Genomic DNA, 22,268 nt, shown 5'->3' with positions numbered 1-22,268 from the left:
CCTGCCGAATAGTGTCCGTGTATGTAGTATTGAAAGGTTTTAGGATTATTATACTGAAACACCAACGTTGTAAACGCAGAGTTTAATTTTTGAAACAAATAATCTTTATTTTTAAAAATGTATCTATACAATAAATGAACATTATATTATAGATAATAAATAAGGTTTTGTTGTCTGATAGCACACTGAGTTAAGGATCTAGAACTGTAGGTAAATCACTTTTCTCTGTTTTGGCATTGTTTTGGTCTTGTTCAATTGTTTAGAAATGTTTGATTTTGCTTTATGTAAAATCTTCTTAGTTTAGGTTGATTCAAATCACAATTACTTTGAAGCTGATACATGTTCTTCAGTGCATTTGTAACTCGTGTTGAGAAACTCCTTGTTTGAACTGTAATAAGACCTAAACAAAATGATACTCATGTACTAGGAAATTGATTTACATTCATTCTTCCCAATAAATAATGATCACCAAATCCTACAATTTTATTGGTCGAAACCACTCTGCTAGATTCTAAAATTTGGATAGTCTTTGCTTGTGCGTTTATGCATGAATACAATCTACAGCTTATTGAAATAAAACTCTCTGTGTAATCCAGATATGAACTATAATAATAACTAGCCGGTTACAATAAATATAATACTGTTTTACATGAAGAAAGGAACATGATGATTTGGTTAATTGTTTTTATAAAGTTGCACAAGTCATCGTTTTATACCTTAAATCACATGTTATTGAGTGTTGGTAACGTCGGGGCTAATGTAATACTTTTTTTAGAGAAAATGTTGGAGTTTTTTTCCTTCACTCATAAAAATCTTTTTTATGAATTAAACGTTGAAATCTTATTCCACCATACCTATAATTTGGTGTTGCAATCATATTTGTGTTATAGTTTAGATGCGTGTCGTACGTCAAATTCTTTTGTCCTGTCAAAAATTGACGAGTTGTAATTCAATATTGTGAAACTACTTTTAACACTAAATTTCTTTTAAACATTCATATAGTTGTACCTTATAGCTTTTATTTAATTTGTCAACAGGAAATGATCATTAAACAAGGTATACAAATGTGTATTATTTGTCTCATATTTATTTTATATATATGAACTGTTTCACCTCAGACATTTTCAACCGTTATATTTTTCTCCGTTGTAGTCACTGAGAAGGGCGAGACTTCATATTTTGATTATCAACTATGAAATTGTATACATGACGTTATTTAACAATATATCATTTAATTGAAACAGATGTATTTTTTAGATTAATGAAATATTATCCCCGGCTTAGTATATTTCTAGGATTTTGATTGGTTAACGCACGTCCTTACAAAACCCATAGCCCCTGTGTGTTGCTAACCCATATACCCGGACGTTGCTAACCATTATCCCGGGAAACTTCACGCAAGTTTTCCTTAGTTCATGGTTTCTCCTAGTGAAATATTGAATTCTGTAGATTATCCATGATGTCTGTAACTAAATATTTAATTCATTAACGATTTTGTCCTATTATGCCGATCATTTACACTAATTTCATTAAATGCATCACTTGAGTGCCACATTGAAGGAATGGGACTACTGACCTAGCTATATCAAATGACCCACGTTGACGTCACACCATCTATGACGTAACTCTCACAACATTGAGCGCCAAATTTGACTCAATCCAGTTTTTCTGTCTCCGGATTAAAAAACGTCTTATATTTGACTACCTCTAGGGTTCTACCAAAGGTAGTACCCTACACCTTGTAAAAAATATGTCAAATTTCCAAATTTCAATTAAACTTTTTTAGATAATGAAAAAAACGTTGTTTTCACGTTACTCTTTGTACCCGCGCCTCAGGGTGTACTGGGGTACTTTAGGGTGTTAAAATACCCATATCTACGGATATGAACGTAGATAACTTATAATATCTTCTAACTAGCAGAAGGCAACAAATGGTTTTGTACTCAGTATAAAAATATGCGGATATGCAAATGATATGTTGATCATGCATGGATGAAGAACACAAACAAGATATTTTAGAAATTTCTTTGTTGTACTTTTTTTTTATTATTCTCGAACCATTAAAAACAAATTCATGAATTGCGCAGGAAATTACATGAAGTGCTTTCCAATTGCGTATCCTATCATTGCAAATGAACAAAAAATCTCAACTGTTGTCAACGCGGACCTAGCCCTTTGCTTTATTTATTTAGCTTTCACATTGTGATGCAATATCAGCCAGTTACAATGAACATATTTCTGTTATTACACGAAGAAAGGAACAAGTGAATGGTTTTGTTTTATGAAAATTAAAGGCACTTAGTTAGTTATATATTATTGTTTTTGCAAAAGACGGTGCTTTGGATGTGTTTTTGTCTTATCTTGTGCCATTTTAACGCGGATTGTTTTTTTTCTACATCTTTTATCAATTTTTAACATCACTGGGTCGATACCTCTGCTGGTGGACTATCAGTCCGCGAGGGTATCATCAGCTCACTAGTCAGTACTTCGGTACTGACATGGTTTAACAAACTTTTCTAAAATTGTCCATTTATAAATTTGGAAATTTTAAGAAACTAAGGTTTCAACTCCCTCAGGCAAAGTTGACTTTAGATGAATTTGGCTATCAATTTTAGGTATTTTTGTCATATAGCTCTTCAACGGTTTCGGTACTTATACATCCTCGGATTTCAAATGTTTTGGCTTTGAGCGTTCTTGATGAAGGTAAATCCAGAAAAGCGCTTCGGACGCATTGCAATTATTAAACGTGTTGTTTTCAATTTTTTATCAAACTATTTAGAATTATTGTTTACTAACTCTTAACTGACTTACCATGGTGTTCTTCAATAAATGTAAATCAGAAAAAAAATATTATAATCTATTCCTTCCCAAATATATGGAGTACATGGCTGTTTCGTTATACACAAATATAAAACTTTCGGTCATTTTATAGACTTAAAGGTAAACAAATCAAAAACAGACACGAAAAGAGCACAACATCGGAATATAGTGTATAACAAACAACGGAGAAAAGAACGATTTCTAGTACAGTATAAACAAATCAGAATGTATATAAAACGTAATAATGTCCGCATTTAGCCTATTGAAATCTACTTCAAGGCGATAAGATTTCGAGATTTTCAGATAATTTGACATAATTTAATTGTAACCAATACCTTTGCGGCGATTTATATTCGCTTTATATTTCTAAAAATAAACCGATCGCGAAAATAAATTTGTTTACAGTTTCCAAAAAAAAGCAAAACTACAATAACCATTTATCTAAAGTGTTAAGCGCTAATTTCAAGATTCAACATCACCTGAATTTACTTCCTACAGAAAAACTCATCAAAACTTATCTGTTTGTTCTTTCTTTAGCAAAGTTGCGTGTTTATTTTGTTGTAGCCTCTGACGTTGCAAAAGAAGGAACATGGGAATGGAATACGAGCAGGGAGATATTTGATTTTACTGACTGGTTCACCAATTAACCAGGGGGTACTCATGCAGAAAATTGTTTAGCTGTGGAAGGGGACGACGGATTGCAAAGGAATGATTACCCTTGTCATGAACAACATGAGTCCATTTGTACTACTGAGAATACTTAACACTTGTTGAGTTAAAATGTAGTTGGTAATAAATAATATCTGAATTGAACAACTATCTAAGAAACTTAATTGAAAAATTGGAAATTAAATGTGATGTTGACTTTCCTCTGTTGCACGTTTATATATGGTGTTGTTTGTCTTTTTCATTTTCTGCGATCGACGGTTATCATATTCGCTACAGTGGTAACTGTCATGATAAATATGGAAATGTGATATGAGTGTCATTGAAAAAACACTCCATTTAAGACACTATGTATAAAAAATATCAATTAAAGGTCAACAAACGGTCTTTAACACAGAATCTTGGCTCATCTAGTTATAAAACTTTAAAGGTCCCAACAGCTTACGACAGTTGCATATGTTTGTTAACAAAATGTGACAAACTTAGGTTTAATTCCATAGCTACAATAACTTTCTTTATCACGAATTGTTAATAACATTGGTTAAAAATAGGCACAGATTGAATAAAACAATCACATAACATAACAAAACGATTAATGGGCATGTAAAAGGGAGAAGGTTTGGTACCATTAAAACGTTTAATCCCGCTGCAAATGTTTGCACCTGTCCTAAGTCAGGAATCTTATGTACAGTAGTTGTCGTTTGTTTATGTTGTTTATACATGTTTCTCGATTCTCCTTTCTTTTTATACAGATTAGACCGTTGGCTTTCCCGTTTGAATGGTTTTACACTTGTAATTTTGGGGCCCTTTATAGCTTGTTGTTCGATGTGAGCCAAGGCTCCGTGTTGAAGGCCGTTCCTTGACCTATAATGGTTTACTTTTATAAATTGTTATTTGGATGGAGAGTTGTCTCATTGACATTCATACCACATCTTCCTATACCTATATTAAATGTGATAACTTAGTAATATATATTGGGAACTGCCAAATAAGAAGGTATTTTGTATTCTTACCAGTGTTCAACAAATTATGTGCGAAATTTGTAGTACTTTTTCTTTGTGTAAACTTGGAAAAACATTACCATTTGTCCCTTGTATTTTAATATTTACTTTAATCTAATTCTGGATAATATTTTGTCGTATCAGAAAGTCAATATCTGAATTTCTTAAATTGGAAATTCTAAAACCTATCAATATTGGAAGCAAAGGAGATAAAGTAATGATATAAATTAAAGAAACAACAGATACGGCTTCCTTCGCTTCATTTTTAGAATTGTTACTCGAATTTGACATACGCAGTCATCATTATACTAAACTCCATGACAGGCATGACGCCTTTAATTTTTAGATATAGATTGTAGGTACTGACGTTGTGAATAATATTACTTACGTGCTAAGGTTCCCTGTGTTATGTCCGTGTATGTGTTGTTTGCCTTTACTGTTTAGTTCATTTTCATTTTATACTTATAACGTGGCTTGTCATTGTGTTGTTGTTCTATGGTCAATTTTGAAGTCTTCTCTTTCATTTTATTATGATGCACCCTGTCTATATGCCATTTTGTGTACTTTTGATAAAACAGTTATTTGTTATTTAAGGAATGACTAATATTTTTTCTGTCTATGAAGAAATAACATAAAAAATGTAGTGCACACTTAATAACTCGAGTAGCGGGTAATTCTAAAGTGTCCACTAAATTTTTTATGTTTTTTCTAATAGTCAGAAGAAATATTACAGTTTTTTCTTATAATTTATTTCTAAATTCCGTTTTAAACAGGAGAAAATCATGAAAAAATGGTGACGACGTCACGGTCACATGACTAAATTAAACTATGAGCTGATAAACAAAACCACGTCAGCCAATCAGAAGACGCGTTACATCCAAAATTAAAATATATAGTTATTAAGATTGTAATACAAATTTAACTGCTGTACATCAATTTTTGACGTTTGTACAGGATACAAATTTGGGAATAGAATATGAGGAATGTGTCAAAGAGTCAACAAAGAGACCTGAGCATAAAACAGCCCAAAGCCGACAGAGAGTCTAACGCACAGCGCCAAAATCCGGGAAATGGTTTCAACCGGCCCCTAAACACTACTATACAACACAATTAAATACATGTTTTTACAACATATCAGTTCATGCGTAGTCATTTTATACTAAATATATATTACAAAATATACGATCAAGACAAAATAGGCAGAAGACAGTATTAAATACACATAAACATAAATACATGTAAATAGCAAATATATGTAACAAATGTTTTACAAATCAACTAACTGAAAAGAGTCATTGCTGAACTTTAGTGCTCTAAATACATATTTAAAGTTTGCACAAGTCATTTACATTCATAGTGCTTAATAATATAAAAAAGTTTATTAACAGATGGCTTACGTCAATAATATGGTTTTATCAAACATTCACGCAAATTTGAATACAAAGGAAATGATAAAATAAAATGCCTTTTATCTTCAATATTCTCAATACACAATGTACAGGTTCTAAGGTTACTATTTACATTTGAATATCGTCCCTTTTCTATAGCTAGATTATGTGATAACAAACTAAATTTAACAATACACTTTTTGTAAATTTCGGGTATTGGTTTACATAACTATGTCTGCAAAGAAACAATTGATACTATGTATCTATACATAAAAGCATTTTTATGAGTTTTTTGAAGTATCATCAAATTCTTGTTTGACAATATCACATGGTCTCTGTTTAATTAATAACCATGATATAATCTTTACATAAAGTTTTTTTTTTTTTTATCTCAATGAGATTATGGGGATGTCTGTTTGTTTTGCTCCCACATTGTTATCAATATAATGGAAATACATGCGCCTGTCACACAATTGAGAGGTTTAGATTTCGTCAATTTATAATGAACTTTCCGTTTTTTAATACGTCTTGGGATTTTGTATTTTTACTTAAATCTAACTTTTTACAATGATGTCATCTTAAATTAAAGTTCAGACACCTAAATTATATGTTTTATTTTAACCAGAAAACCCTTGCTGTTATAATAGTGCCAACATAATTTTGTATATATTTGATCAGAAACATAGTGGACACCTATAAATATCCTTTAACTGTGAAAAACTACAGTAAATTTGTACGGAATATCGCCAACATCCTACCGGTAATCGACTCACGACTTACATAATCCTATCCGGTTCATGTACTAGGTTTACAGGAAATATATTTTTGTTAGATTCATCTTGATCACCAAATATATCATGTTTATTGACAGTGGTAGAGCCATAGTAAGTTCACATATTTTTAGACGTGATGGTCTGATAACATAATGTATTAAAACAGTCATAGAGTAACTACATGTGGACTCTAAAATAACTGAAATTTGTATTTAAAAATTGCGTTCGAATTGAAATAATTCATTTATAGAAAATCATACACAGAATAAACACCTAAAGTATGTTAAAATAAAACGTCCTTCAATTATTGATTTAACAGTGTCCATTGTTAAATCCAAATCACATTTGGACAATTCCATACACACTGTGTACCTTGTTTGTTTATTTGTTGATCAAAGACATAGGTCACTAAGTAGTACGCTTCATAAAGCAGTCTAGACATACACCACATGACAACAACAAAATGTATGTTTGCATCCATAGCATTTGAAATTGAAATTTGGCACATGTTATTATTCACATTGGATACGTTTGAAATATGTGTGTTACTTTGGTCGAGTTGTTGTCTCCTCTACATATTTTCAATTTTTATTCTCGATTCTATACCACATGGTTCTTTGATATCGATTTTGTATCAAAATACATACATCATACAGATTTTTTTTAATCAAAGGAAAGCATCACTCAATGATATATCAATACATCATGACGCGATCAAGGAATTGATACATGGACAGCTTTTCCTTGGCAGGTTAAGAACAACAACGTTATCCAAAATGGATATGGACACATATACAATCAAAACTATAGTTTCTAGTCAGTTGAAATAACCACCGTTGTTTTGTTTTAAACGAAATTGAAGTTTACGTCGACTGCTTAGTAATTCCTACTTGTAACTGGTACCATCATTTCGTTTGTCATTACGTGATACTGGTACCATCAATTAATTTTTGATAAATTCCGATGAAACACCTCTGGAACACTAGTAGACATTTGCTCAGAGGCTTTTGTAAGATCAAAAAAAGTCATGACAATATTCATAGTAATATTGGAAGGCACCAACACTTTTGATTAGTTTTATGAAATTGTTATAAACTTTGGCAGAATCGTTTTTATGCTTAAGAGAAAAAGCAACACTTAAAATATATTTGTTTGTCTTTTCCTGATTATTACTGGAAGTTCTTTATAAGGCTCTACGCATTGGTAATACCTTTATGTCGCTTCGAAAAGCAGATTCGATCAAACAATATTTAACTATATTAGAAAAGCGTATTACTTTAAATGAATGTGTACCTAAATACAACACAATAATGGATATGGACCGAAAAGAATAAATATTATTCAAAATTCATTGTAGATGACTTGACTCGAATAAATATAATTTCCATTCCTTCTTGACTGACTGAATGTTAAAAGGGTCGCAAAACAACAGCTATCCACAAAAACCCATCAATCGATGAAAAACTGGTATTGCTCAGACAACAAAAGAAAACGACGAATGAGACTGCATAGAATTCTAAAGAATTAACAAAACGAACCTTTATAATGATCACAGGTTAACTAAGGTCTTCCGGAAGAGTAAACAAATTTAGTGTCATATACCAATCCACAGTCGAGGAAACGAAGAAGCGGTTATGGTTACGAACATTATAATATATCCGTCGTTATCTGTTATAAAATGTTTCCTCATTTATCAACCAATTCATTAAGTTATCAATAATTACTTTCGAAGACGACTTCAAACTACCAATTTTAACCCTTGACAAGTATTTTCATTTGGACGCAAAACATATGTTTTACTTTTTGATTCATCAAAGATAACATCTAAAATAGTAGGTTAAACATGTTAAATAGCACAATCAAAATTTTCTTCTTTCGCTTGAGATGGTTGTCACACCAACCAACGTTTTGATGTAAAAACATATTTTGTTTACTTTTTTATTTCAAGTCTACATGTAAAACAAATATTGTTTGATGACAAACAGACGATTTCAATCGGTCCTATGATCATCCCATCTGACCTAAATATCACAATAAGTTTGACACTAAAATTGTTAAGTTGGAGTATGAAAATTTTATAAAATGGGAAGAATTGCCAATTATATTCCACTGAAATCGGATTTCAGTTATTCAAAGACTAAATCTGATATCGTTCCTAACATTGATTTTTTTTAATTTTTGGTGTTTTGACGCCACTTTTAAGCACCGCATTCAGGCTATTTCATGGCGGTCAGTGTTTAATGGTGGAGGGAGCTGGAGTGCTTGGAGAAAACCACCGACCTTCGACAGGAAAACTGACAATCCTAGTCAATGAAGATTTGAGTAGAGTGCACCCGCACGAGCTGGGTTCGAACTCACAACCACAGCGTTGACTGTCTGGTGATTACAGTAGTAACTACTTAGACCACTCGGCCACCGATACCCATTGTTTCTAACTGAAAATTAGTGAACTTAAGTTATAGCATGAAATGTACTGATTTTGTGTCGTTGATGGATGAACCTTACAGTTCCTGCATATGTTCACGTTGTTTATTGGAACATGTTTTGTTTGACTTCTTAAATGTTTGGTGTTTTGAAATCTCAAACATACTCCTTATGCTTGTTATGTAAAATAATTGAGACAATATAGATTTTATTTATGTGAAACTAAATCTTATCTTTTTTTTGCAGGGCTAATAATGCATAGCACATAATCATGGGACTGAACGATGTAAGTAACTTTAATAAATTCTATCTAATGTTTCGTATGCATTAATTGTGCTGTTATGGTTGAAAAAAAAAATAGAAAATTTATCTGCGTTAACAGTTCATGTTGATTAAATCATATGAATGAAAATAAAATAACATCGTATTGTCAGGAGTTCAGCCTCGCAATATGTTTAAACCTTTACACGAGTTTAAACATTGGTCAAATCCTAATCGGCCACAATAGCGGCGTAGTTTTGTTTCAAAACTAAAGTTAAAACAAGTCCTTCCAATGAGCAAACAAACAAGATAAACAAAAAGATGAATTTTAGTTTTGTTCTGATGTGTCTTTGTTTAATACAAACAGGTTGATACTGATCAACATACTGAAGATTTGTTGCTACAAATATGATGTTGTATTCTAGTCTTGATTTCATTAAATTAACTTTCGAGTTGACCTCCATAACCCCCTGATGGTTATATTGGCGATATAAACATAAGTAAAGATATAAATAGAACGCGAACTAGTGCAATTGGATTTTTTTCTAGGTCTGTTTAATATCATATCATAGATTATAAATGTAAGAATAATCGAATCAGTCAATCACATGATTCACCTATATCACTTTCAATATTGCATTTCTTTGCCTTTGATTAACCGAATACGCACAATGTATGTGATATTATTTTCCTTAAGTTACAATTCATGCGTTAATCATCTTAAGCTAAGGGGTTTTATTGAAGTCACATTAGTACGGATTCAATGAGGTCGAATGATTCACTTGCAAATGAAAAGTTCATCATCAGTGTTGCTTAGCTTAATTTGTCAAAATTGAACCATATTTGCGGCTAATAGCGAATTATTATTTCGCTTTTCACTTGCATTTATATTTGAACGAAAAAACACATACTTTAGATTATTCTGTATACATGTCGGAGCTAATTTATGTCAGACTATGGGGATGTGGAATTTGAAATCTGATTTGTATGTATTATTTTTCATTGATAGACTAGCTAAAAATGTGTATTTTCAAATTTGTTATGTTATTTTGATTACGAGTTCAGTCTTGCCGCAAAATTAGACACCAGTAATCAGATAAGAATATCAGATGATATATTTGTTCAATTCCTTGATTGTAAAGGGGTTTCTGAAAGTTTAAATTTCCTTAATGAAGATACCATCGAAAGTTATACATCACGAATCAATTTGAACTTCCGTAGTACACATTTAAATGTATCTTTACAAGATATTTAAATAGTATTAAGATCAGCATGTTCCAAATTTATAATTAATGTTATGGTCAATATTTGAAATCATATTGTATACGAATATCATTTAAAATTAGTTCTGCATTTTTTTTAAAATGCTATAAAAAATCACGTGAAATTTGTACAGGTATAAACACTGGGCAAATAAATAAATTAAATACAATTTTGACTTATGATATATTATAAATGCGCTGACAGACGGACATATATACTTACAGTGATTACTATAGAACACGACTTAGAAGTAGAATTGATATCATTAAAAAAAACACAGATATAATGGCGTTGAACTAAGTTCTATTTAAAAACAAGGTCATGCAGGCTAGTATTTGGTATTGCAATTATAATGGCAAATGGCGTTACAGTATGACATAATCACTTTCGTGAATTTTGCCAAAAACAAATCAGCGGCGTCTGTTTTATCATTATCCTTCTCGTGATCATCAACAATTGCTACGTTATCTATGAAACAACACATTTTCTCACTGATTGTTGTTTTAAACTGCAATAATTTTAAATCACGATATACCAGATACATACGTTGATGATATTTATCTTCCATAACAGGGCCTTTACAGCGCAATTCAAAAGGGTGATGTCAAAGAAGTTGAAACATGGTTAGATAGAGGTGCCGCCATAAATGCGATTTTAAATGAGAATGTGAGTTAATGTTTCATCTGAAATATTTGAAAAATATTTAAGAGGAATTGATATATGGTTCGTTTAATTGTTGTCGAGACTAATGTTTAAACAAATATATACCAGTGTTATTATTAGCTTAATATAGAATACAGGTTTGATATTTCTTACATTCAAAGGAACTTTGCATAGCACCTGTGTGTTTTAAATAATGTACGCTGTCCTATCAATGTTTTTGTTTGATTTTATCGTTGTGTTACTTTTAATGGACACATACTCAACATCTTGATGAAATTTAAAGTATTATTTTGATTAGAAATTAACACTAACCGCAAATAAAGTGTTAAAGTTTCCTCCTTATTTGGTTTTTTTTTTTTGCTTACGCATAATTTCTGTCAATTTTACTTGCTTTGTTTGTTTCTTTACTATAGTTTATCATTGTCCATTATATTTGAAATCCTTTGAGAAAGCTCTCTGTAACAGATTCATTTATAGAAAATCTTGTTTAAACTGTAAGTAAACGATCGGATAATTTGACAATTTATGCAAAAATAAGAAGGATGTTAGGGAGAGCTCATACGTCACCTTTCAGGCAACTACATTTACGAATAGTTCGTAGGATTCATATTTTGCAAGTTCTAATACACTCACTCTAGAAAAAAGCCAACATTTCGACCAGGTTTGGTTTTTCAATTGGGGTGTTTATGCTAGAACTCCGAGTGGTTTACAGTTGAAAATTGGAATGTATGATGACATTAACTTGAGAATAAGACATGGATATTAAACTTGCTGTACATTCGTCTATATTGTCATGCTATACATGGACATATATCTTACATTCAATTATACTCAAGATTATAGAAAATCAAGTAGGTCAATTTCAATTTGTATTTTGTAAAAAGAAAAATCAGAATATGTACAAATGTAGTTTTTTGCAAAAAATGTACTTTGCACTTCTTTTCAAGGTAGGTGTATGCCTGTTTTCTTTAATCGTTACTTATATTTTTATTCAAGTTTTTTTTTCTTTTCTGATATTTTGCTTTTAAACTACTGTTTTATGAATATGACTTATCTATTATGTCAAATCTTTGTTTGCCAGATGAATTTGTATTTGTCACACATTTCATTTGTGTACATACTGATGGGAAATATTTCTTACTATAATGAATTCACTTAAAGTTTTGACATTTAATTGTCAGGATTTAGGAAATACTAACAAGAGAAAAGACGTTTTAATTTTTTGAAATCTAAAAATTATAATATTTATTGCATACATGATACTCATTTTACCACAGACATCGAGAGAAGTATAAGATCGATGTGGGGATATGAATGCTTTTCATCTTACCTATCAAATTCAAGAGGAGTTGCAGTTTTATTAAATAATAATTCTGAATTTAAAGTATTAAACGAAAAGAGAGATTTAAATGGTAATTACATAGCATTAGATATTGTGATTGGTGACGAAAAGATAACTCTTGTCTCAGTTTATGGTCCTAATACAGATAGTCCTAATTTTTATGACAAGATTATAAACACTGTTGAAGATTTTGGATATGAAAGTTTTATACTTTGTGGTGATTTTAATTTAGCGTTATAATTATTTACATGTAAATAATCTTAATGCTAGAGATAAAGTGTAAGAACTTATAGACCAATGGTCACTTGTAGATCCCTTCAGAGAACTTTTTCCAGAATTAAGAAAATACACCTGGCGAAAAAAAAAAACACCTTTTATACAAGCTAGACTAGATTTTTTTCTAATTTCGGATTCTCTGTTATCAAATTTATCAAATTGTAAAATATATTCTAGCTACCGTTCAGACCACTCCATTTTGGTTCTAGAACTAGAATTTAACCCTTTTATACGTGGTAAAAGACTGTGGAAGTTCAACAATTCTTTATTATAACACAAGGAATATATTGATATTATTAATGAAAAAATTTTAGAAGTGAAAACACAATATGGTGCATTGTTCTATAATTTTGAAAGTATACGGGAAGTTTGTAATGATCATCTCCATTTAACTATTTATAACCAATTATTTCTTGAGATATTATTATTAGAAATTAGAGGTAAAACTATCTCGTATTCTAGTTACTATTCTATTAAATACTGTTTACAAAATTGGTTCAGGAGTTATAGCTAGTAGATTTAAAAATGTGTTATGTAAACTGATTGATCTTGATCAGACTGGTTTTATTAGTGGGCGTTATATTGGGGATAATATCAGATTAATCTATGACATTTTACAATTTACTGAAGAAAATGGCATACCTGGTTTATTACTTTTGATTGACTTTGAAAAAGCTTTTGATACTATTTCTTGGGATTTTCTTTATAGTGTTTTAGAATTTTTTAATTTTGGAGAATACATTATAAACTGTGCTAAAGTGTTCTACAAAAATATTTCATCTGCTGTATTAAAGGAGGTAACCGTTCAGATTTTTTTAAGGTAGGACGTGGTTGCCGTCAAGGTGATCCTTTATCACCGTATCTATTTATACTGTGTGCAGAAATTTTAGCAATCAGAATTCGGGGAAATAAAAGAAATTGTGGAATAAATGTGAATAGAGTAGTTTGCCGATGATACATCATTAATTTTAGACGGAAGTGAACAGTCTCTTAATAAGGCATTAATTGAATTAGATTGGTATGCTAAAATTTCTGGGCTTAATATTAATTTCACAAAAACGCAAGTAGTTTGGATTGGGAACAAAAAATATAGTAATGATGTTTTATGTCCTGAAAGAAAATTATCCTGGGGTAAAACAGATTTTACTTTACTGGGAATTCATTTTGATGTAGATTTAGATAAAATTGTTGATATAAATTATGAGCAGAGACTTCTGGTCATAAAGAAATTAATTAAAACTTGGTCTAGAAGAAATCTTACTGTTATTGGTAAAATAACTGTGGGAAAAACTTTAATTCAACCTGTCTTAAATCATTTAATAATCTCATTACCAAATCCTAGTGATGCGATTATAAAAAAGATTAATGAAATTTGTTACACCTTTATTACGGATTCACCTGTACACAGTATAAAGAAAGAAATATTACAAAAAAAATATTGTGAGGGAGGTTTAAAAATGATCAATCTTAACCTATTTATCATAGCTTTGAAGTCAACATTGGTTAGAAAACTTTTTCGTTCAGAATGTAAATGGAAAAATGTATTTTTGTCAACAGTAAATAGAGATAGACTATTCAAATGTGGAAACGGATATTTATCCCAAATTAAAAATAATGTAAAAAACAAATTTTGGAAGGATGTTATTGATGCATGGAATATGATTATTACTAAAGAAAAAAACCCATACATGGGATCATTTTTTGTCAAGTTCATTGTGGTTTAATAGATGTATAAAAATTGGTAATAAACCAGCTTTTTATGTAGAATGGTTTAACAAAGGTATTTGTTCCATAAATGACATTATGTCTGAAACTGGAAAATTTCTCTCCATTGCCCAGTTAAAGGAAAATTTTTATATTGAAGAACATGCTATGAAATATAACAGTATTATTTCTGCTGTTAAAAAAACAGCAAAAAATGCTGTTGATGATTATAAGTTATTGACTCCATTTATTCCATCCTTTTTGAAAATTCTGTTGAGAAGCTCAAGGGGAACAAAAGATATGTATTCAATACTAATCAAGAATAATATTATATCAAATGGGCAAAGAAAATGGGATGAAATTATAAATTGTGAAAAAGGGGAATGGAAAGAAATTTTTAGACTACCTTTTGTAGTGACAAATAAAACCAAATTGCAATGATTACAGTATAGAATCAATCAGCGTATTTTAGGAACAAACAAATTATTGTATAAAATAGAAATAACCCAAATTGTACATTTTGTCAAAAAGAAGATGAAACAATTGAACACTTGTTTTGGAATTGTGAGATTGTACACATATTTTTAAATGAAAATAAAAATTGGTTTCTTTCAAATGGTATAAGTATTCCCTTTACTACTCAAAATTGTATTTTTGGAGATATCTCAAAAGCTTTTAGTAGAAATGTGACCAACCTGATTTTTCTGCATATCAGACATTATATTTTTAGTTGTAAATACTTTAAGAGAAGACTTACATTATTTGGAGTGCAGAAGAAAATACAGGATCTTTACTGTATTGAGAAACACATTGCTGTTAAAAACAAGAAACTGGAAATTTTCGATGAAATGTGGAATACTTTCACTATATTATTTGACAGTTAAATAAATAAATGTATTTATATATATATAGAAGCAACTTTTATGTTAAAATTTGACAGAAATAGGATAGGATGTTAAATTAAAATTCATCTAGGCAAAACTTTAATTTTTTGTTTTCTCTAATTATCAGTTCTCTTTAATATCTGGTCTATAATGCAGAACTCACTATGAGTTTTTGTATCTTTTCTTTTTTTTTTCTACTTCAAACATATTTTTTTTATATATATATCTGTATGTTTTGTTATTTAAAGTAAAGTTAATTTTAAGCTATTTAGATTGTTAAGGAACATCCAAATTGTTATTTCTGTTATGGTATATATTTTTATTTTATTATGTCATTATAATGTGTAAATTACTAACAAATACTAATATTTGCATATATATGTTATTTACTAATGTTAACGAGGCCGGGATAAGGTACCGGTATTCGATATATTCAACTAACAAATGTACAGATTTCAATAAAATATGATAACATTAAAAAAAAAAAAAAAAAAAAAATACACTCATGGCGTACAAACTTTCGTTAAAGTATCGTTTGAAAATGTCACAGTATCTCATTTTAACAAAAATTCGAGGACTATGTAATATTTGCCATGCTCGTCATTTTAAGAGCTTTATATGGTAATTTTCAACAAATATTTTTTTTAAACATGCAAGCAAGTCCAATAGACATACACAAATTACAGATTTCGAACATTCTGCTGTTTTATTGTTAAGAATGAAAGTAGTCGGTAGGCGGTATGTACGATTATACTAGCAGGCTTTGTTTGTTACTTATAGAAATGGAGTCTACTTCATCTTGCAACATTTATGAAACGAATTGATGTCGTAGAACTACTCCTAAAAAGAAAAGCTGATGTTAGCTTAGTTGACGCAGAAGTAGGTATTTGTTTAAATGGTTGTACTGGTGGGTAATGACTTGATTAGTTAAAAACTATTGAATAAAGGAAACTACAAAAAAATACCGAACTTCGAAGAAAATTCAAAAACAGAAAGTCTATATTCAAATGGCAAAATCAAAAGATCAAACACATCAAACGAATGGATAACAACTGTCATATTCCTGATTTGGTACATGCATTTTCTTATGTAGAAATGGTGGATTAATCCTGGTTTAATAGCTTGCGAAACCTCTCACTTGTATGACAGCGCATCAAATTCCAATACATTGACAACGATTGGTGAACAAAACAAACAGACATAATGACGGGATGTATACGTACAGAGCCTCGTCATATTTATCAAAGAAACACAAAAAGGCATATAGACAATGCTCATTAGCAAAATTGAAAAACAAAATACTTTTCGTGTTGATTGCATCATATACGATGTTTTCTGTTGGACGTCTGTCTACGCCGGGTTAACTCATACCAACCTGGTAAAATATGTCATAATTGTTTTTTAAAGCACCAGTTTTTGACAAAATTAGTAAATGTTAAAATATTTCTTTAAAATAAACAAGAAAGATCCAAACTGGTAAGTAAAGCATAACCGTAAGATTATTTTCCACTTGATGTTAAGCATCCACGTTTTAATACTAACCAACAGTTTATCTGAACAACCAACTATTTAGGTTTTAAACTTTATTCATTTGTGAATTAAAAGTTTGGTCGGAATTTTAAGTTTAACTTGTCCCAAAACATCGCACGAGAAGCTATGTTTTTCCTTCGAGATTTGAAAAAAATAAACATACATGTAGCTGACTATTTATCTTGACTTTTTTCCTGTCCTTTCTCTATGAGTTTTGTTTTTCAACATTAACTAATACCTAATATGTTGTAGGGAAATACAGCTTTACATCTTGCAGTTTCCTGTGGATCTCTACCTGTTACTGTCATTTTGGTAGAGCATGGATCGAGTCTTGAAGCTAGAAATACTAAGGTCAGAATAATTATCATTTGCTACCTTCGTACCAAATAAGAATTGCAAACTAGTGACTGTACATACAATATATTGCTTATTGATTTTATATATGTTTCGTTGACTCACAACATCAGCATCGGTGGAAGATTCTTTGGTTAACATTTTGAGAATATAAAAAATGAAATATGTAACTTCAATTTTTTTATTTTTTTTCATATCAATCAAGAACTTTGAACGCAAGCCGACTTTTAATAAAAGGAAAAAAAAACATTCATATTTGGCTGACCAGGCCCGAAGACAATGTGAGATTTTCCACCACCAGCTTCCATTGTCTTTTGTCCCTTAACTAACAAAAATATCATCTAAAACTACTTCGTCAATCAGCGGGAAACTGGTCTTTGGTGTATTCAGTTTTACAATATGTCTTATGATTATTTTGCCAACGAAGACGGCTACCATAAACATGAGGTATTCTCTATCATATTATAAAAAAAGCATTTATGGTAAGGTATGTATCAAGCATCTATAGACAAACATCTTAATAAGATAGTTTTCCTGAAAATGACAGTCATATTTGTTTTTGCCGGATACTGTGGGTTCATTTATTACCGTGGGAAACAATTTTCTTGGATTAAGAAAAAATTTATATGTTCGGGGATATTTAATTTTGTGGTTTTACCAAAGTCTACTTACACTTGTATAGACATTTTTATTGTATTTGTTGAATATTTAATTTCGAGGTTCACCTGTACCAACGAAATCCACAAAATTTGGTATCCAACGAATAATAATGAATCCACAGTATTTTAATCACCGTAATAACCTGTACCAACGAAATCAACAAAATTTGGTATCCAACGAATAATAATGAATCCACAGTATTTTAATCACCGTAATAACCTGTACCAACGAAATCAACAAAATTTGGTATCCAACGAATAATAATGAATCCACAGTATTTTAATCACCGTAATAACTAGACATACACTTTTAAAGCTGATATGATCAAAAAGAGAAGACATAAAAAACAAGATAACTGGGCGAAATCATCGTCTTGCCTCTAAACGTCGATTTTTACCAATGGTGTTGTTTTTTGTCTATCATCATGAAATACGCAACACAGAAATGATTAGTTGTACAAAAGATTATTAGTTTCATAGTGTGCTAGTGATCTAATACGGAATATATGGGGTCAGTTAATTCCATATGGGGTGAGAGTGAAGCTCGAATCCCCATATGGAATTTACTGACCCCATATATACTGTATTACGTCACTAGCACACTATGTAACGAATTTATCTTACCGACTTTCTTAACGTGTGAAATAAACTCATCATAGATACCAGGACTAAAATTTACACTTCTGCCAGACGCGCGTTTCGTCTTCAAAAGTCTCATCAGTGACGCTCGAATCAAAAAATGTTTAAAAGGCCAAATAAAGTACGAAGTTTAGAAATTTAGGCTAGTGACCTATCAAAATGAGCAAGTCTTCAATAGTGGTAGCATTATTAAAGAAACTACTTCCATTGATCCTACAAAAACACATGCCAACAATAACAACTTGATAGGTTTAAATGTGTTTTATGAATTTATTTCAATCTTAATCATCAATTTCTTCGTCTGTTGAAACCTTTAAGATTTTTTCTTTATACTGTTTTGTTTTTATAAAGGTATGTAACACCACTACTAACCGTGTATGAAATAAGCCCCGCATCCCTTCTAACCTGAAATGGAATATAAAGGGACTTAACACCACTATTAACCGTGTATAAAATAAGCCCCGCCTCCCTACTAGCCTAATATGAAATATACACAGTGGACGCTTTTAACCAATCATATTCCTAACAATGTATGGGAGGTAAGATAAATTCAAATACGTTTATTTCCCTTGTATGACCATTTTCACCTTTAATTGTGTTTTGGGCAGAAAGTACAGAAAAACTAAAACGAAACTGACAAAGGCCAAACTGGTTTTCTCTATAAACTCAAGCATCCCTGACAAGAACGAAAACGAACTAAAATATACCATACATATAACGAAGCGGATGGCCTACGTTTGCGCAGTTTTCCCCTGGTATCTTTCGTCCCTCTTTCACTGCCGTTGGAAAAAGACTAATGTAGCCATTAATTCATAAACAAGTATGCGTTTGTAGTGTGTATCATGGGCGATGGTTTAGACCCATGTTGACCCGAAAAGAATTAACCTTAACCATGCAATAAAACAGAAAACATGACTAGGCAAACACACACAGTAGACAACACTACCATATTCTCTTTTTGCGTATTTTACAAACATCAATATTTGTGTTGGGGTTAAACAGATAAAGTGCAACATTTGGGTCAGGATATCCTACCCAATGTCCTTTACAGACCTAACTTACCATTGGAATTAAACTATAACTGAATCATTGGATAAATATTATATGGTTCAGGGGACAGATAGTCTAATAAGGCAAATGCCGACCAGGTGGAAACGAAAACGTACAAAAGAGACGACATATACAAAATAGACAATCAAACTCATAAATCGATAATAAACTGACAACGCCATGGAAGGATTGAAGACAAAAAACAGTGTATTACATATTACATAGAAAACTAAACATCTTATTGTAAAAAGCAATGGTTAAATCAATCGTTTCACGGTTTGAGAACTAAAGAAATAAAGATTAGATACATTGTTTGTACAAAATAGTTCAAACAATGGAAAATTGAAAAAGGATGTTTTTAAAAAGAGATCACTAACTCTCCTCTGTCTTATTTATATTGTAGGGTAATACAGCCTATGTTGAAGCTAAAGCTGAAGATAAAAACAGACAGAAAAAACGCAAAAGAATAGGTCACTATGAAGGGGTAGTAAGTTACAAACAAACCTGTATGATTAGTGTTTACAAAGTAAATAAGTAAAAAAAGGGAGGTTACATGTATCACTTTCATAGGCAGATATAGGTGGGGGCCCTGGGGCGACCTTTGATCAAATGAGTGACACATATCTTATGCAGACAACGACCTCATCCTATAACGTTTAATGGTAAAAATATTCTACTTTTTTACGATAGTTATCTTTGTTTTTTATATTTGTTTTTTTTACATTAGCATAACCAGATATCTGATCAAAATTATGTCTTCTAACTTTTTACATAGTGCAAGCATATCTTTCTATATGTCAATCAAAGTTATTTTTGCTTACAAGTTCGTCCATTGTTCCTTTCTTGGAAACAGGAGAAAATTATTCTATACTACCCAATGACGCAAACGTGTTACACTGTATCTCTTATTAAGCAATTGATATTGAATTACATGCAATTGTGCATTGTTTACCATATTTCAAGGCTTACGGTATTCTGTCTTAACCTTTCTGTTCATGTTACTATTCTTCATTATGACGGAATAGTGTTAGTGGTGCACTTAACTGACATTCAGTCTTTTTATTAAAACTACTGAACACGACATTGTTCAATATACATTACAGAGCGTCCTTATTAAGAAAAATTTATATTTGATTTGGAACATTAAAACGTTATTTGATTTCCTTTAAACGATTTTCATATCTACTGACCAGTTGTTTGTCAAAACACAATGTGTAATCTTATTATACCAATCGAAGAAATATATCCATTGCTTACTAAAAATTAGGTATACTTGGCACAGTTATAAATGAAAGTCAATCTTCATTTTTAAATAACTTCGCGTGAAGATATCTGACATTTATGCAATTAAGATTACTTTAAAACTTAGTTTAATAACTTTTTTGATTTTTTTAAAGTTTCGTTTCATTTTTCAAGATCACATCACTGTTTAGGATACATCATTGTTTTGTCCAAAGTATATCAATGAAAATGTGTTATTTACATTTTTCAAGAGCTCATCACTGTTTAGCATGAGTCATTGTTTTGTTAAAACTCTATCAATGAATTATATGTTATTAATTTTTAGTAAAGTACTACCTTTTTAACATTTAATTATCAAATATAAATTGCATAAATTGTTTAACTTCTTTAAACGCCACCTAAATGAAGATAAGTAGAACATAGACCAATCATAATATACACCATTACTACTGGTATAATGACTGATAATACATTGAAACACGGAAAGAATATTGGCGGCATAAACGTTTGTTGATGAGCGTTATACAAAACCCAAAATGACAAAAAGAAGCAAGAGTAATAAATGTATGAAATAATTAACATTTTCAGGATATTTAAAATTAAATCTTGTGAACCACTTGATTTGGAATATGGGATACTTGTCAACATGTCTTAATAAAGGACAAAATTACGCAATGGCATGCCATTTGAAAATGTAAAGAAATTACGTACTATACAAAATGCAAAAAAATACTTATATTACAGGATAAGGGAAACTACCTTTATTCAAGCACGAAATTAGTAGAGTATCTGAAGGTAAGCCTGACACTATATAGAGTTGTTTAAATCGCCTTGTAACTCATATGTCAAAAATCACACATAATAATAAATTAAGAGGAAGCTTAACTTTGACAGCATTAATACATTACAATTCTTACGTTAAAGTATATGTTTTACTTTAAAGATAGTTGGTCACATAGATTTCTTTAAAGACAATTACACTTCTGACCTATGATTCAAATGATATTCAACATAATGCTTCATCTAACATGTCCGAAACAAAACTATAGTTTGATTTTCAATCGAAAACTGCAAAATAATCATAATAATTGCTTCTAAACATGTTAGTACCTACAGAATGTTTGTTGGTTTGGTAAAAGTAAAAAAGTCATCTTGATTTTGTAAATCATTTTTCTAGAAATGCTTAATGACAACAACAAAGAAATGCTTGTAAAAAAAAACAGATTTCTCGACACATCTTTTTTGCTTGAGAATTTGAGAAACTTAGTTATATTAATTTTATAGGTCGTTTTAGAAAATAAGGCACTACTCTACCATTAAATACTATGA

General features: G+C 30.6%; 1 protein-coding gene across 1 annotated transcript; it reads left to right on the top strand.

Moving 5' to 3' along the window:
• Positions 1-16,251: 16,251 nt before the first annotated feature.
• LOC127722246 (ankyrin repeat domain-containing protein 46-like) lies at positions 16,252-21,933 on the top strand. The gene is made up of 4 exons (XM_052229142.1): positions 16,252-16,344; positions 17,248-17,346; positions 20,101-20,184; positions 21,883-21,933. The coding sequence occupies exons 1-4, from the start codon at positions 16,276-16,278 to the stop codon at positions 21,931-21,933; spliced, it is 303 nt and encodes a 100-aa protein (XP_052085102.1). The 5' UTR covers positions 16,252-16,275.
• The last annotated feature ends 335 nt before the right edge of the window (positions 21,934-22,268 follow it).

The sequence above is a fragment of the Mytilus californianus genome, unplaced genomic scaffold (genome assembly GCF_021869535.1).
Source record: "Mytilus californianus isolate M0D057914Y unplaced genomic scaffold, xbMytCali1.0.p SCAF_12, whole genome shotgun sequence".
NCBI lineage: Eukaryota > Metazoa > Mollusca > Bivalvia > Mytilida > Mytilidae > Mytilus > Mytilus californianus.
The sequence above is the reverse complement of the archived record's forward strand: the minus strand, read 5'-3'. Positions and strand labels throughout refer to the sequence as shown.